We start from the raw sequence: 17831 nt of genomic DNA, 5'->3' as shown, positions 1-17831 counted from the left end.
AGTGTGCTCTTCTTGAAAGGAGCAGAGTGTCTGTAATCGTTAGACCCGGGTGGGGTTGGAGTCCTGCTATTTACTACTTGAGTAGCCTTGGGTAAGTCACTGAACCCATCAGGTTCTCATTTTCCTCCTCTGTGCATGCAGTTAGGATAATGAGTAACAAAACCTGCCTTACTCCAGGGTAGTTTTGAGTTCAAATGTGATAAGGTGTGTGCAAGCACTCGGTGAACTCCAACGTCACTGAGATTTTAGTAACCTTGCAGGAGTAGCTCCACCTCCTCGCTCATCTGCCCCAGGTTAGGGCGTGTGACAGCTGGGCAGAAAGCACCTGATGGCCCCTTTACGGAGAACTCTCGGTGGGGTGCCCTGCCAGACTGAAGCTGCCACGTGATCCCAGGGGGCGTCTGGGCCGTCACTCCTGAACGCCCTGTGCACGGGGAGCAGCACAGGCTGCGCAAAATCAGAGCCTGACATTCTGGGGAATCTTTTCCTCCTCCAGCTGAGAACTGATTAACAAAACGTGCCAAACATTCATCATTCAAAGCAACTTGTAAAATCCCAAATACAGTCCTGACCCATTGACCCGTTGCTCTGTCTTAAGTGTCCACGCATTTATTATGGAATTTTATCTGCCAGTTTAGAAATCTTTAGTTCTTGTCGGACTTAATTCTGGGGGAAGTCAGGAGAAAATACAAACCTCAGTTTAAGTTGGCGTTTGAACACCATTCACTAGATCCGCGTTTGAAGCTGGTGCAAGCAGCATTCGTTTTTCTTTTCCTAGAAAAAAGATGCTTACAGCAATTCCCAACCTTGAAGACTCAGCTCATCACCCCGCGTCGGGCTGCGCGGGGCTCCAGGAGCGTGGAGCTGCAGCTCCGCCGCCCCGGCCCGCCAGCCCTCGCCCCGGCCCAGGGGGCAGCCGACGGGGCTCGGTAGCTCCACCTGGCTCCGCAGGCGCCGGCCGCACAAAGAACGGAGCAGGCGGCGGCCCGGCCGAGCCGCAGAAAGTAGTCCCGACCACGCCGGCTCCGATGTTGTTGGACGTCGCTTCACGCCCTCCGCCGGGAGGGCCGGAGCGGCGGGCTCGGGAAAGAATCCCATCGGAATGCACCGCCTGGCAGCCCTTCCCCTGCAGCACGCTTCTCCTTGCCCGGTAGATCTCCCGGGGTCTCCGAGCAGAGCCCGTGCGCGCGGCCCCCACTTCTTTGCGTAGTCGCGCGGGAGGCGGCGCCGAGGGAGGGGGCTCGTCCGCGCGCAGGGAGACCCTCGCGTGAGCCGCGGCGGCGGCGGCAGCCGGAACGTATCCTTGCGCCGCTGCGTGAGAGGAAGAGGCTGAATGAGGAGCGGCGCGGGGGAAGCGGGGCGCCGGGGGAGGAGGCGGCGGGATGGGAGCAGACGCTGGCGTCGCGCGAGCCCGGGGCAGAGCGGCGCGCTAGAGAGGGCGGTGGCGGCGGCGCGCGCGGAGCCTTGACGTGCCCCTTTCTTTCTTCTCTCTCTGGAAAGCTGGAAGCATGAGCGTGCAGACGTGCCGCTGCGGCGGCCGCCCCGGCTCCTCGCCTCCCCCTCTTCTGGCCGCCCCTCGCCGGTGAGAGAAGAGAGCGCGAGAAGGGAAGATGGGGGCCGTCCTGAGGAGCCTCCTGGCCTGCAGTTTCTGTGTGCTCCTGAGAGGTGGGAAGAGCGGGGCGGGGGCGGGGGGGGGAGACAAGGCAAAGTTGGTGGGATTTGGGGGGGAGGTGGCCTCGCTGTGTGTGTGTGTGTGTGTGTGTGTGTGTGTCGGGGGAGGGGAGGGAGGGCGGGAGGAGAGGGGAGAGGAGCGAGGAGAGGCCTGGTCGTGGGGAAGGAGCGAGAAAGGGGCCCGGGAGCAGGGGCTGTGTTCGCCGCGGGCCACAATGCGGACCCCCGCCTAGGTCCCCCGAGCTTCTCTGGACAGATCGGAGCCGCGATCCGGGCCGCTGGGCTTGGTGACCCCCCCCTGGAGCCCCATTCTCTCGGAGTGACCGAGGGTCTGTGTGTGTGTCTGCCTGGAATCAGCAGGGAGAAGGGTCTTTGTATGTGTCTTGGCTTTTAAAATGTTTGAGCCCAAGATGCTTTCACGTTGGCCTTCTGCCTCGAAGCCCCCACCTTTCCCGTATCTCTTGTGTGAACTTTTGAAGCCCTCTTCCTATTTTTCCAGGCCGTGTTACATCTGGTGATTGGCTTCCGTGGGGGATATAAGGATCCTGGGTGAGGGCACACTTGGAAAGTGACTCGGAGGTTACAGGTCGAGCGATTCGGCATTTGGACTTTTCTGAGCTTCAGCCCATGATAAAATAGAAACGTTGCCCTTGTAACACCTCATGTGCAGGACGTGCCCCTATTTTCGGAGCATGCAAGTGTACAGTTGGCTCCAAGTAGGAAAGTTATCCTTGTGTCAAGAGGAGCCTGTCCTGGATCTAAGTTATCAGTTGCTGCGCTGGCCTGGGGACTGCTTGGCGCTTTGGTAAATAACATAGGCTATTCCAGATAATTTGAATCGAGAGTCGCGTGAATTCGATGGGCTTGTGGTTTTTTGGAGTGGCCTGCAGAGCTGTCATATAGGCTGTGACTCGAGTTTTGTGACAGTTCACTAAGGTTTTTGACTGGCCCGCAAGATTTCAGCAGCTCTTCTCAAACTTATCAGTGTTGAAGTGCCGATGGGTCTGAAGCGATGGAGCGGTTAGCAGCAGAGGAATTTAAGGACTGATGGTGCAATGGCTTGTAGCTTTGGTTTTGTTACAATTCTCACTTGTGTTCATGGTCAGTTCTTTTCAGGTATGGGACCTCTTGAGTCGACGGAGACTTTTAGCTATTAATTTAACAAGCTAAACTTTTGTTAAGCCTGCAGAACTTACTGAAGTTTACAGAACGCCGTAGTAACTAACGATCTTGTGCAATAAATGAGACGGATATGCCATTTCTGTGTGTATATATTTGGATGAGAGGGATTGATCGATCTTTCTTTGTTTTTGTTTTTGGAGGAATTTTTTCCTTACTCTTCTGCAGGATTATTACGTTTGCATGTTATATCTACTTAATAATTATGTCTCTCTGTAAGCCTATTCCAAACTGTTTGCACATGTAAACCCCAGAAAGACCGTGCTCACTGAATTTTCTGGACAGAGAATTGAATGCAGTGTTAGGAACTTAAGAAATTTCATAAGTATATATTTAGTATATAGTATACTCCCTGTTGAAAGGGGATTTTGCTATAGCTTTGAGAAACGATTGTATTTGACGTAAGAATATGTATATATTTTAAGACAGAAGGTTAATAGAGTTAACAAATATGAGAGTCAGCTGATTGGTGGGAATCTTGGAGAACTCTAAATTCATAACCCGGGATGCTTCTGGTTGCCCAGTTGTATTTCTTGGAGAGGAAGGGTGTGATGTAAATGTTATTTATTTATTTTACCGTCAAGTTTGAGCCTAGGGTTGGGTTTTTTTCATTACTGAGTTTAGAGAAGTTGCACTTGAAGTAATGTTTTGAAGTATGGTATTACGTAACAAGACCTAAAGGAGCTAACAGTTTAAATTGCCTCTTTTACCCTCACAAAGTTTCCAAAAGTGGAGCTCTCATTTTAAATGTCACGTAGTCATGGCATCAAGTGGTCTTTGAATTTAACAATACTTAACTGTGTGTACAAATTATTTGAACTTAAATTGTTTTTTGATCTGAAAGATTTTTATTCATAATTTAAATTCTTGTCACTCCTTGATAATGCCACCCTCTGTTACTGTAGTTGTATTAGTTAACCTTGGATTCCAAGGAGAAATATGTGATTAATTTGTTGCATTAAGATTTTTCCTTAGAAGAGTTGGAGCTTTTTTGTTTTCTGTGAGGAAGATTGTCGCTGAGCTAATATCTGTACCAATCTTCCTCTGCTTTATGTGGGATGCTGCCACAGCGTGACTTGACGAGTGGTGCTAGGCCCGCGCCCGGGATCCAAACCTGCAGACCCTCAGGCCCCTGAAGTGGAGTGTGTGACCTTAAACCACTACACCACCGGGCTGGCCCAGAGTTGGAGCTTTAACATTGGGAAGATGGGGTGGTGAGAGAGTTTGGGAGATGTTTTGTCCTGTAGCTCTGTTAAATCAGTAGCTAAAAGCCAGGGAATAATTGCTGTCATCATTGGGGCTGCATCCGTGTCTGTGTCATCGGAGGTCAAATTGCATTGGAAGGCTTTGGGGATTTCAATACTAAAATCTTGAGTATAAAGTCCAAGCTTCACTACACAATAACTTTGTGTTTCTGATGTTGTCAGTCAGTTTCTCTGGGCCTCAATTTCTTTACCTGTAAAATGTGGGTAATACCTATCTGACTAATTCGCTGATTTATTTGACTTATTAGATGAAGTAATGAATGTAAAGTGCTTTGCACATGTTATTTTTTGTTATAGTTTTTGACTGTGGACATATCCTCAACTGTTGGGAATTTGAGACTTACTTTCTGTGAGATTCACGAATTCTTAAAGGTAGAAGAGATCTTGATCGTTCTGGCCTAATGGCTTTATTTGCATGTGGGGAAACTCTGATTCAAAGATTATAACTTGCTCAAGATCCTACAGCTAATTAATGGTAGAGTAGGGATTTATTGTTGATTCTTTTAGCAAGTATGTGTGGAATACCTACTAATGTATCAGGCTCTGATGATGTAGTGGTGAGCAAAATAGACAGGATCCTGCTCCAATGGACCTCACAATCTAGTTTGCCCTTCTTACCATTTTCTTAGTCCATTCAGGTGCTGATTGGAAGAGATTATATCTCTGATTTTTTAGAGGAAATATTTTTATAAGAATATAAGTTTTGGAATACTAGTAGTGTGTATAATCTGTAAATACTGTATCAGCTTACTTTGAGGAGGCTTTTGTTGTTTTATAAAAATTCTTTGCTACTTTCCTTTTTGTTGTTGTTGTTATTTGTTTTGGTGGGGTGGTGGTAAATACTCTCAGAGCAAGCCACTAGTGTTTCCCATTTTATATTTTTATAGACGCAGTCCTTGGAGAAGTTTTTTCTTTAATATCAGATATAACGATGTCTTGGGGAAGTGGAATGAATTTTGGAGTGGGAATCAGGGAAATTAGGTTCTGGTTCTAAGTTTGCCATTAGCTGTGTGTGACCTTGGATAAGTCACTTAATCTCTGTGTGCTTTATTATCTTCATTAGAATAATGAATCCTTCTTTTGGAGATTCATAATTCATATTAATACATTAAGGGCTCTGAGAGATGTTGAGGAAAAGAGACCAATTTTAACTTTGTTTACCCCACTATTTCCCAAACTCAACAAGGAGTTTTTTTCATAATACTTTTCACTTTTCTGCTGAACGTTTGTTCCAAGCAACGTGCTTGGTTGGAACCTGGGTTCAGTAACCCTTTAAGCATTAGGTTGATTCATGTGAATTGATATCTGATGACAATTTCATGTACTTAAATCTGATACTTTAACTCCTACTTACTCACTTGGCTTTATGTTTACTCATTTGGCTAGGGAATAATTTGACTGGTTATGAGACTTAATAAAAGCTCCAGCTCATTGTTATCATCAGACCTAACAGTGATTTCCCATGGTTCAGTTTTTCAGAGATTTTTTTGCTTTAATTGGAAATTTTTTCATTTGCTGAACTGAAATACTGTTTCTATATAGTTATACATACTTTGGCTATCAGAGAGAAGTGTTTTTTGAATATCAAAGAAGAGTCTGTGAAGAAGTATATAAATGGAAAATGTTTTATGTGAGCTTGTAATTTGAACATATGGGAAAAACAAAACAGGTTGTAGTTCTGTTTAGGCCATGGGTAACTACTCTGAGAAAATCAATTTTCGTCATGTAAATTTTATTGCAAGTTTATATTCAAAGAAGATGATAAAGAGGGGCACTATAGCAGAAAGATATGGGCTTTGTTGACAAACAAACCAAGTTCAAAGTTTCTACGCTTTAGGTAACCTTGGACGAGTTACTTAGCTTTAGTTTTCTCTCCTGTTAAATGGGGATAATACCTTGCAAGAGTCTGTGAGAACTGATGAGATAATGTTTATGAAGGGATAGCACAGCTTGCAGTCAATAGTAGACTTCGAATAAATGGTCGCTTTTATTAAGATGGGTAAATTAAAAGAAACATTAATGCTCAAGAAAGACCAGTAAAACATTTAAGTGCTGAGCACTGTTTTAGGCAGTCAGTAGTTTTAGGCCAGTGGATTTTGAACCTTTTTGACTCTTCTGCAACTGAAACAAAAGCTCCATAAAATCTTTTACTTTTGATGTTTTCTATTTTGTTTTATATAAACAAGAACGTCACTATCTACTAAATTTATTTTACCTTTTAAAGGATTGCAACTTTAATTTTGTTTTAGGTAATATTAGGATAATAGTTCAGTTGATTGTGACACTTATTTAAGAGTTAAGTATGGGCAATATAATTTTATCAAAACATTGTCTAGTTGAGAAATTTTTTATTGTGTTATTTACAATAATTAGTATTTTGCAATTGACAGACTTCTCCCTGCAGGATGAGTAAATGCTATACTGATTCCTGCGTTGTGTATTTCACTCTTTGTGTAAGAGTCTTTATGTATATTCTGTAAAATAAGCCTTATCTTAATGAATAGAACGCTGCTCCGTGTGAATAACTTTGAAATTTTGTCAAATACGTGCATTAGGCAATCTAAAAATAGGATATTTGCCCTTGAAATTATTCATTTAAAATATAATTTGTCTTAAATAAAAGGAAAACAGTGTTATTTGATATCATTATCACATGCTTTTGTTTCTCAGGCTATTTATGTTATTTATGGCAGTGACTATCCTCACAGAAGATTCAAGACATTGAAGATGTCAGATTGGAAAATATTAAAATGTGCCTGGGTTCTATTTGGTGAAAATTACTGGTGCTTTGATGCTCTATTCCTATTAGCTGTAGTATAACTTGCTAGTTTTTGTTTCTGCAATACCTTGATTGGAAAGGCCAGGAGATTGGGGATGTGAAATGACATCATCATATTTTTAGGCAAAAAAATACATTGTGTTTCTGTGTGTGTGTGTGTGAGGAAGATTGGCCCTGAGCTAACATCTGTTGCCAGTCCTCCTCTGTTTTATGTGTGACGTCTCCACAACATGGCTTGATGAGTGGTGTGTAGGTCCGTGCCTGGAATCTGAACTCGTGAACCCTGGGCCACTGAAGGGCAGGGCACGAACTTAACCACTACACCACTGGGCTGGCCCCAATTGAGTGAATTTTTAAGTTATTGTTTGACATCAGGCCTAAAGTTATTGATTAGATTTTCAATAAAAATTAAATGCAGAGGTGAACATGATCATCAGAAGTCATGTTTTTTAAGAAAATAGTCACCCAGATATTGGAAGACTGTACCTTTATCAAATTATGTATGTTTGACCAGGAGACCATTTTCTCTAGTGGCTTTGGTTGTTGTCATCACTTTATCACTCTTAGACCAAAGCCGAATCAACTAAAGGATATAGTGATAGGAGTCTTCCTTATTATTGGCCAGCTTTGTTGGGAGGTGTAATTTAAGTATATCCATATATGTATCCAATTTGAGGATGCTATATTTTGCAAGTCTGAAAAAGCTAACAGCCGAACTTCATTAGCATGAACTCTTAGCTACACATTATATGGTCTTTATTTGTAACAGTTTCTTGATTTATGACAATGAAGACAATCGCCCTTAGATAAAGTGTTTCAGGAACAGACTTTTTTCTTTCATAAACCACCATGAACACGAGCTTTGCTCATGTTAGGTATTCTAAATTTTACGTTTAAAACAATATGAAAAGATGTGAATTTTTGTGACATTCATACAGTCTAATTTGGATCTTCATTTTGTGTTTTATCTCAAGTCATTTATTAGACATTGTTATAAATTTGTAACTACTATAAAGCTTGTTTTTTAGCACAGATTAGATATGGAAAAATCATTAGATATGGAAATTAATCATAGTGATCAACAAAAAAATCAGCATGTTTATATCTGAGGTTGAATTTGAAGTGTGGATTATGTAATGTGTTTTCTGGTTTTAGGATATAACTATTGCATTGATAATGTAATTAGTGTGCTAAGTACTTTTTCAAATCCAGTTTTTTAAAAAGGTGTAATTCACATACTGTAAAGTTCTCCACTTTAAAGTGTCCAATTCAGTGGTCTTTAGTATATTTATAAAGTTGTACGACCATCACCATTATCTAATTCCAGACCATCCTCATCACCCTCTAAAGAAATCCTATACCCCTTACCAATCACTTCTCATTTCTCCTTCTCCTCAGCCCGTAGTAACCACTAATCTACTTTCTGTTTCTATGGATTTGCCTATTCTCAACATTTCATGTAAGTGGAATCATACAATATGTGGTCTTTTGTATCTGACTTCTTTTACTTAGCATAATGTTTTTGAGGTTCATCTATGTTGTAGCATGTATCAGTACTTCATTCCTTTTTTATGGCTGAATAATATTCCATTGTATGGCTATGTGAAGTACTTTTGAATGAGTGTGGGTTTGATCATTGGAATCTTTATCTTGAGAAATTATTTCAGAAATCTCCACTTTTGAAGTTACAGAAATAGACAAAAAAATCTGAGTTCCTGTTTTTCTCTTGGAGAAGCACTCAGTGGTTTACCAGCATGTCATTTCTGTGTGTTAGCTTACAAACAGCAGTCTCAGTTAAACCTGTTTACCAGTTTCATTTCCAGATTAATAGGATAGAAGGGAAAATAGAAATTAGCTGGCCCAGCTTCTTCGTTTTATGAATTAGAAAGATGAATGACTAAGCTAAGGCCAGATTGCTGGTACTCTGGACAGTAATTTTACATGCAATGCTTTCTGTATGTACCTAATTTTACCTGGGCTTTATTGTGGTTTTGAAAAATGATACCAGTCACTTTTGATAGAGGAAAATAAATATTAATGTAATTTTGGAGTTTGCAAATAGGTGGTTTGTCATAGTACTGTTAAATAAGGCATCTGGATTTAGGTAAGGAGATACTTTATTTGAAAGGATTATTGCAGTAGGGAGAATGCTCTGATTGCAAGATCCTCAGGCATCTCAAAATCAAACAGAAAAACGTTTCTTTTTTAGAGAGGGTAAGCAGGGCTGGCAGAAACTTTGGAGGGGTATGGGCCAAGTGGACGGGGGGGTGAGCAGATTGCACAATCAAGATAGCTTAACTGGAAATTTTTTTCCTGTGGTCAGCTGATGCTTGGAATGAGTTGTTAAGGGTGGAAGTTGTCCATCTACTTCCTTAAGCTTTGGGCAAAGCCTAAGTTTAGGGGCGTGTGGGAGAGGAGAAAAGCCTGAGTAAAGTTTGTTCAGGCTAAGTCAGTAGGTAAATAATGGGCAATTATGAGCAGTTGGTCAGTTCCCCTGTTGTTTAAAACAAAATCTGTCACTATTAGAAATATACTTTAGCTCAGACTGCTGTAACAAAAATAGCATGGACTGGATGGCTTATAAACAACAGAAATTTATTTCTCACAGTTCTGGAGGCTGGAAGTCCAAGATCAGGGTGCCAGCATGGTCACGTTCTGGTGAGCACCGTTTTCCAAAAGAGCTTGCCAAAAGAGAAGAGATTGCAGACTGCTGACCTCTCTGTATCTTCACGGAGCAGAGAGAGGAAGCAAGCTGTCTGTTGACTCTTACAAGGGTGCTAATCCCCTTCATAAGGACTCCACCCTCATGACCGCATCTGATTACCTCCCAAAGGCCGCACCTCCTAATACCATCACACCGGGTGCTGGGGATGGCAGGGTGGGTAGGGTTTCAACATGAATTTGGAGGAACGCAAACATTCAGTCCATAATGGATATAGAATAAGAGTCATAATGGGATATAGAATAAGGTCATTGTGAAGTTGATCTTATTAGATTTGGCTTGATTATTTATGTAGGTGTAGGCCTTTTAAGTTTCCTTTGCTTAAAGTTTTTGTAGGGAATCTCAGATTGGACTTTTAAAAGCCTCTTCAAGCCAGGGTGCAGCGTCAAGAACTCACCATCAGGTTTCACTTGCAGTACCAATAGATTTCGGCAAATTCCTGAGGTTTCCAAAGTATCCTAGGATTCCTGGGCCTGCTTGGAAGTGACCTTCCTTCCTTTACCTGTAAGGCTGGGAACTCTTAACTCTGTAAGCCAGGTAAAGCAGTGTGGTTTTCCCAAGAGAACTGTGAGCATTGGCTGCATAAAGTCAACCATAGCTCCTTAAAAGTGTCTGGTTATGTCTGATTAAGTGAGCCCCATTTTCAAATATGGCATTCCAGTCAAAACCTTGGTTGCATAGCCAATATTTCCAACTGGGGGACAGACTTTCTTGTTGAATGTATGCACATAACTGTATTGCCTTGAAAATAAATACTCATTAAGAGATTTTGAATTATGGAGGATTCAGGCAGGGAGAAAAAAGGTAAATATTTTATTTCTGCTTACAAAAGCCTCGTCTGCTTAAATTGTTAATGACTTATAGATAGCTTAAGAGAAAAGAGAAGAGTTCCTTATATCCAGAAAATAGGACATCAAAGCATCAGCAATGTTTTAAACAAAACCCGCAATCATCCTCCATCAGTTTATTCAGTCCTATGTAATTAATTCTTGTTCTGCCAGATCTTGGGTTAGCAGTGTCATGAATCCATCTGCTTCTCCATTAGCTTTTTGGAAATCCTGACTCAGTGTACTGGTAGGGTCTCAAAATTATTTAAGTGATGCCATCAGAAGCCTGTGCCGAAGAGTACCTGGTATAGTCCTTTTTCAGCAGTATTTTTTGTTAAGATAAGCACTCTGGCCTATAGCTGATTTGCAAGCACTTTTAGGGAAGTATGAGAGTAAAACGAAAAACTATCTGTAGATGACAAAAGACTTAAAATGGTGGTGATTAACTTATTACTAATAATTTTAAAAGTAAAAGATCTGATAAGACTTTGTTATAAAAAATAATGCAGTTGACAAGAAAGTTTGGTTGTTTTTGTGGCATGCAAACCAAAATCAAGTCATTCCAAAAAAGTTTTAGGAAAATATCTATAAGCATAATGATTAACTGTATTTTAAAAAGAGTGGATATTACATCTAATTTATTAATATAATCTTTGCGGAGAAGAAAACTTCAAGATATATAATAATACTGAGACATAATGTGCCATCAAGCATATAGGTAGAATATATCGACATTATCAAGTAAAAAGATTTTGTAAATCTAGATTAAGTCCTAAACATCTGTGTAATAAAATTCCATGAGTAATTGATGTGAATCCCCAATTGTGAACCCCTGGCCTATCTAGAATATACTATATTCAAATTAAAGAAGTCAAATTGTAACCAAGTTAATAAAAAAATCATAAAAAAGTAAAAAGAATAACTGAAATTATGACTGATGACACTACACTGTTGTCTAATATCAGGCAAAGTAGCACCAGGACTCTTGATAAGTAGAAATATCAACAATGAGAGTATTGATAAATTTCTAGAAACTTCATGCAATTTCTGAAGTAATCATGTTAACATTTTACCCATACAGATTTAACCTGGGGGAGGGTAGGTGTATCTTCTGATTTGACACTGCTTCCCATGCAAATTATAACATTGATCAAATAAAACTAATTACTTTTAACACTCCTCTTTTTATAAGGTGAAAGAATGAATTATTTGTGAACTTCCAGGGGCCCTTTGGGAAATTTCAAAGATAGTTGTAGGTGCAAAAGACATTTAGGATTTGATTTTGAAAAGGCAGAATGTTAAAAGTTGTCAGGAGGTTTGAACATTTGATTAAAAAGGATCATGGGGGGCTGGCCTGATAGCGCAGCGTTTAAGTTCGCATGTTCCGCTTTGGTGGCCCAGGGTTCACTGGTTCGGATCCTGGGTGTGGACATGGCACCTCTTGTCAAGCCATGCTGAGGTAGGCATCCCACATATAAAAAAAAAAAAAGAAGAGGAAGATGGGCACGAATGTTAGCTCAGGGCATCTTCCTCAGCCAAAAAAAAAAAGAAGAGGATTGGCAGCAGATGTTAGCTCAGGGCTAATCTTCCTCAAAAAAGATGATCATGGGTCAGTGAGAAAAAATAATTTACTTATCTATTTAACCAAAGTTTCCCAAAAATTTTTTTAAAATTGAAAATAGGAAGGAGCATGATGGTAAATAACCTTAGTTCTTTCAAAAGTGAGAAGACTTTGTTTTATAAAATAATTGAGGACATGATAAAAGTCACCATCAAGCAAAGAAAATTCTGATAAGACACGCAATCTTTCCCTTCTAGGGAGATTACTTAGAAGGCAAAGAAAGGCCTTTTATAACCTCTTTATTAAGAGCGGACCAATAATCCAAGAAAATTTTGTCATTTTAATAGAAAACCAAATTCTAGTTTTGCAAAAACATAATATTTGATACTAAAGCGCTTTTTAAAAATCTTACAAGTAAACCAATCAAATCTTAGCCAGCTTAACCATGACAGATGCAATTCCTTTTTCCTGAACTTTTTATAGGTTTTTGTATCCATTCAGCACTTGTCCTACATATTCCTCTTTCTTATTCTGGAACAATTAATCATTTTACTTTAGAATTGTTTTCTTTTTCCTTAATAAAAAAACATTCTGCTTACCTTGCATACAAAGTTGTTCCTTTTTGTCATGTGTCTCCTAGTAGAGTCTCGTTTACATATAAAATTATAACTCATAATTAGAGTAACTGCTATTTTACAGAGAAAACTATGAGGTCAATAATTGTGAACTGTCTCTCACACCAGCATTTTGTGGTAGATTGGCCAAGCTTATGAATATACATCTTACAACTTGTTATAGCCATATGCTTCCTGATAGTATAATTTCTCAATGTGGCAAAAATGAATATGTTCATTAATAGAGTCAAACATATGTGGTTTCTTGGTACCATAGTAAGAGGCAAAAACTTGAAATGCTTATGCTTCAATGTCCTGTCTTACTTAGGAATGACCTAGGTATTTAATGAATATCTATGAATTAACTTAGCATAAGCCCAGGGTTGTGAGTTACTGAAAGATTTTGGGAACTTTAAATTGGCTTATTACAAAACATAATTCCTGTTGAAATCAAGTTTGTCAGAATAATGATTCAATTTGGTTAAATACAAATGTAGATGTAATGCTAGTTTATTCTAACAATAAACCTGTAAAAGTTTGGGAAGAACATAGCAAAGTAGAATAAAAATGCATGCTTGTGTTATCCTTAATGCCTGTAACTCAGAAGACATAGCTGTTTTTATTAGACCAACAATATTGAACTAGTCTTACATACCAAAGATTTATGTAAATGTATGTTAACTTGGATTCCTAAAACATTTGGGTTAGTCTATAAAAATACTTTGGAAAGTATAAGAAATTTTGTTTCCTTAGTTTCTGGAAATCTTAGGGATATTTAATTTATATGAGCACTTATTTATCTTCAAGCCGATGAATAGAGCTCCTTTCAGGGATTTGAAAATCTAAAATTATAATTCCTAATGCCATCTGAAGGTGGAAAATATATATACATATATAACTTACATGCATATATTCATATAAAAAACATACAAATAGACACACATAGACAGCTTATAGCTTCAATTTGAAAGGTTCACCTCACTGCCAGCTTTTGTTTTTCCTTTACCTTTAGAGTTTTACCAGAATTGTGTTTTTGGTGGATGGGGCAAGTTGAGGTTACCTGCTCAGTCAGTAAGAGGGCTGAAGTATCCCCACCAGTATCCATGGAGGAGGTCTTTAAGATTTTCTTTGCCCTGCTGTGTAATCTTATGGAGGCTGCACACTAAATTTTGGTTAAGGGACCAAAAAGAGACCAAGAGGCTGTCCAAAGCTCATCTGAGTGGATAAAAGATCCAGCCTGTTTGCAATTCATAATGTATTTTTTTTTGCTGAGGAAGATTTGCCCTGAGCTAATATCTGCTGCTCATCTTCCTCTTTTTGTATGTGAGTTGCCACCACAGCAGGGCCACTGACAGACGAGTGGTGTAGGTCTGTGCCTGGGAACTGAACCCAGGCTGCAGAAGCAGAGTGTGCTGAGCTTAACCAGTGGGCCACTGGGGTTGGCCTGCAATTCATATATATATTTTTTTGCTGAGGAACATTTGCCCTGAGCTAACATCCATTGCCAATCTTCCTCCTTTTGCTTGAGGAAGATTTGCCCTGAGCTAACATCTATGCCACTCTTCCTCTATTTTGTATGTGGGGCGCAACCACAGCATGGCTGCTGACGAGTGGTGTAGGTCCACACCCAGGAACCGAACCTGGCCATCTGAAGCGGAGTGCATGGGACTTAACCACTAAGCCAGGGGACAGGCCCGCAATTCATATATTTTTCTTTAGAGATTGGAACCTGAGCTAACATCTGTTGCCAATCATCATCTTCTTTTTTCTTTTCTTCTCCCCAAAGCCCCCCAGTACATAGTTGTATTTCTAGTTGTAGGTCCTTCTGGTTGTGCTATGTGGGACGCCGCCTCAGCATGGCCTGATGAGCAGTGCCACATCTGCACCCAGGATCCGAATGGCGAAACCCTGGGCTGCTGAAGTGGAGTGCGTGACCTTAACCACTGGGTCATGGGGCCAGCCCCCGCACTTCATATTTTTGACTTTCAAGTACTTGAGCCCCTCATGAGTCTCTAGTAGGGGAAAAGGGAGCCTTAAAGCCTGAGTGACTCAGGATTTGAGGGGTTGGAGTGGGAAGGGAAATGTCTGACAGAGGTGGAGGAGGTTGGGGTATTAAAGGAGGATAGATCAAGGATTCAAGGGAGCTGAAGGGAATGTCAGGAGTGGTAAAAAGGAAGAAGGAAGAACAGAGGGTGATAGAAAGGGAGAGGTTTTCGGTGAGCCACTTTGGGGAGATCCCGGAGAGAAATTGAAGTTCTGAATTGTCTTTAGTAAAATTTTGCCATTTTTGAAGATACTGAATTGCATTAGTGCTGTAATGGTGAAGAATACAGTCAGTGGGAGAGAAGAGTGGGCACCCAATAGAGTGAGAGTTACCTATGGGATTAGATAATTAAATCAGAATTTGAAGGAGCTGGGAAAGAGTATTCCTGTGTGAGGAGCCAAGGGAATTCCCACTAGAGGAGTCAGGGGTCAATAGAAGAGGTCTCACAGAAGACCTGGGAATATTCTTACTTGAGAATTAGAATGTGAGTCTCCATTCAAAGAGTGGATATTTTGCTCGGAAATATCAAAGTAACTTGTTACCATGTTGCAACAGATAAAGTATCTGGATCACTGGTTTAAGAGTTGAACTCAAGGAAAGATCCTTGAATCTGAACAGGAGAGGAGTTTAAATGACTCACAAAGTGTCATTAATGAGATGGGGATGGTGCAGGTCCGTAGTTGAAGTCCAGTCCCCATCCAAGTCATGTCACCACACAAATGTCAAAATAAATCCCTACTTAAGCAGGGAGAGAGTTTATTCAAAAAGACTATTACAATAGGGAGATTGCTCTGACTACAAGATCTGCATGTGTCTCAGTCAAACAAAAAGGCTTTTCTCTTGTAGGTAGAAGTGAATAGTGCTAGCAGGGTCTTTGTAGGAGAATGGGACAAGTAGATGGGGGTTAGCAAATGACATGACCAGGAAAGTTTAACAGATTTTTTTCCTGTGGTCAGCTGATGCTTGGAATGAGTCCTTAAGAGAAGATGTCCTGCATTGGCCTGCTTAAGCTTAGAGCTAGCCACAGTTTAGGGGTCTGCGGGGAGGAGAGAAGCCTGACTAAACTTTGGTCAAACCAAGTCAATGGTTAAGTAATGGGCATATGTGAGCACTTGACTGGTACTTAGTGTAAAATCCTCTTGGGTTTATGACAAATATATTTTTAGATCAGGTTCTGGAAAATTTATTTTAAATATTAGTGAATAGGTACAAAGAGTTCCTGGACCCAATTCCAGTGTGTGTGTTGTGGAGGCTTTCGCACACCAACAAGCAGTTCTCAGACATCAGCAGGGTGTCTGAGAATTCAGCTCAGTTCTGACACTGTCTACCCGAAGATAGGATCAGATTCCACAGGTACAGGGCGCAGTCCCACAAGACTGCCCTCCACTTCAGATGCCAGTCTCAAGCCCAGGTTGTTACCTGTGCTTCTGACCAACTGGCTATAAATCAGATTCCCAGCATCCCCCTCCTTGGTTCGATTAATTTGCTAGAACGGCTCACAGACCTCAAGAAAACTCAATTACTCACTAGATTACCAGTTTATTACAAAGGATGGTAAAGGGTACGCATCAACAGCCAGATGAAGAGAGACATGGGGCAAGGTCCTGACAAAAGAGCTTCTGTCCTTGTGGTGGTTGGGGTCCGAAATGGTGGCATGTGGAAGCATTCTGGTTTCCCAATGTGGAAACTCTCCAAAAAAAGGCAATGAGCTGTCCTTTTGAGTATTTATGGAGGCTTCATTACGTAGTCGTGATTGACTAAGTTGTTGGCCGTTGGCAGCTGATTCAACCTCACTCTCTTCTCTGCTCCCTGGAGGTAGGGAGGTGAGACTGAGTGTTCTGGTCACCAGCTGCCATCCTTAGGTGCTTCCCAAAAGTCACTTCATTAACATAACAAAAGACCGTTATCACTCTGCATACTTAGGAAATACCAAGGGTTTGGGAGCTGTGAGCCAGGAACTGTGGACAAAGACCAAATATATATGAGAAATTTTGGTCATCTGAATGACCAAATATATATTTTTTATAAATCACAGTGTCACAGTATGTTTACCATATTACTGTGTGCAGTGAACTGAGCTAGAGATTGGGGTAAAATTAGTTGTAAGGTATGGCTCCTGTTCCCAAGGGGTGGATATCTTAGTTCAAGTAGGAAATAGACCTTTTTTTTTTTTGAGGAAGATTAGCTCTGAGCTAACATCTGCCATCAGTCCTCTTTTTGCTGAGGAAGACTAGCCCTGAGCTAACATCCATGCCCATCTTCCTCTATTTTATGTGGGACGGCTGCCACAGCATGGCTTGACAAGTGGTGTGTAGGTCCACACTTGGGATCTGGACTGGTGAACCCTGGGCCACTGAAGCAGAGCGTACAAACTTAACCGATGTGCCACCAGGCCAGCCCTGGAAATATACTTTTTAAAATGCTAATATCAGGGGCTGGCCCCGTGGCCGAGTGGTTGGGTTTGCGCGCTCTGATGCAGGCGGCCCAGTGTTTTGTCAGTTCGGGTCCTGGGCATGGGCATGGCACTGCTCATCGGGCCACACTGAGGCGGTGTCCCACATGCCACAACTAGAAGGAACCACAACTAAGAACATGCAACTATGTACGGGGGCGGGGGGGGGCTTTGGGAAGAAAAAGGAAAAAAAATGCTAATATCAAATGGTAGAGACTATAATGGCTCAAAGAAGGAAAGCTGAGGCAATTGGAAAGATTTATGGAGTAGATAAGATTTGAATCTGGCCGTGAAAGACTTAGATGTGCTTACTGGGATAATGAGAGACAAGTATGGAGTAAGCAGGAAAATGAATACACTGTTATGATGGAATATAATGTGCTCACTGTTTATATGTTAAAAACCAATTTGTATGATGCAGAGACTATAAAAGGTAAGTTTAAAGTTATAGGTAAAACACTTGGTGGAGGCCTGAGGTATTGAGGCTTTATATTTTAGGCAAAGGAAATCAAAAAGCTTTTTGAGTTGGATAAAGTAGAAGTATTAAAAGTAGAAAAGGGAGGGGAGTGTTGAGATCACTTACTATTAGGGTAGTTCAGGTGTAAGATCATGAAGGTCTGGAGTAGGATAGTGGTTCTAAAAATGGAACAGAAGAGGCAGATTTAAGACATGCTAAAGAGGAATCAATAGGACAGTAGTTGGCAGACTGGGGGAAGA

General features: G+C 41.0%; 1 protein-coding gene across 5 annotated transcripts in view; it reads left to right on the top strand.

Moving 5' to 3' along the window:
• The first annotated feature begins 826 nt into the window (after positions 1-826).
• Positions 827-17831, top strand: part of LRP6 (LDL receptor related protein 6) — a 169113-nt gene continuing 152108 nt past the window's right edge. Inside the window, exons 1-2 of one of the 5 annotated variants that reach the window (XM_070619118.1) lie at positions 827-1150; positions 1501-1665. In XM_070619118.1, the coding sequence (XP_070475219.1) occupies positions 1611-1665 (55 nt within the window). In that variant the 5' untranslated portion in view covers positions 827-1150; positions 1501-1610. Of the gene's footprint in view, positions 1151-1229; positions 1666-17831 lie in introns of those variants that run through there. The other 4 variants (XM_070619121.1, XM_070619117.1, XM_070619120.1 and 1 more) reach the window with 4 other exon arrangements.

The sequence above is a fragment of the Equus przewalskii genome, chromosome 5 (genome assembly GCF_037783145.1).
Source record: "Equus przewalskii isolate Varuska chromosome 5, EquPr2, whole genome shotgun sequence".
Lineage (NCBI taxonomy): Eukaryota > Metazoa > Chordata > Mammalia > Perissodactyla > Equidae > Equus > Equus przewalskii.
The sequence above is the reverse complement of the archived record's forward strand: the minus strand, read 5'-3'. Positions and strand labels throughout refer to the sequence as shown.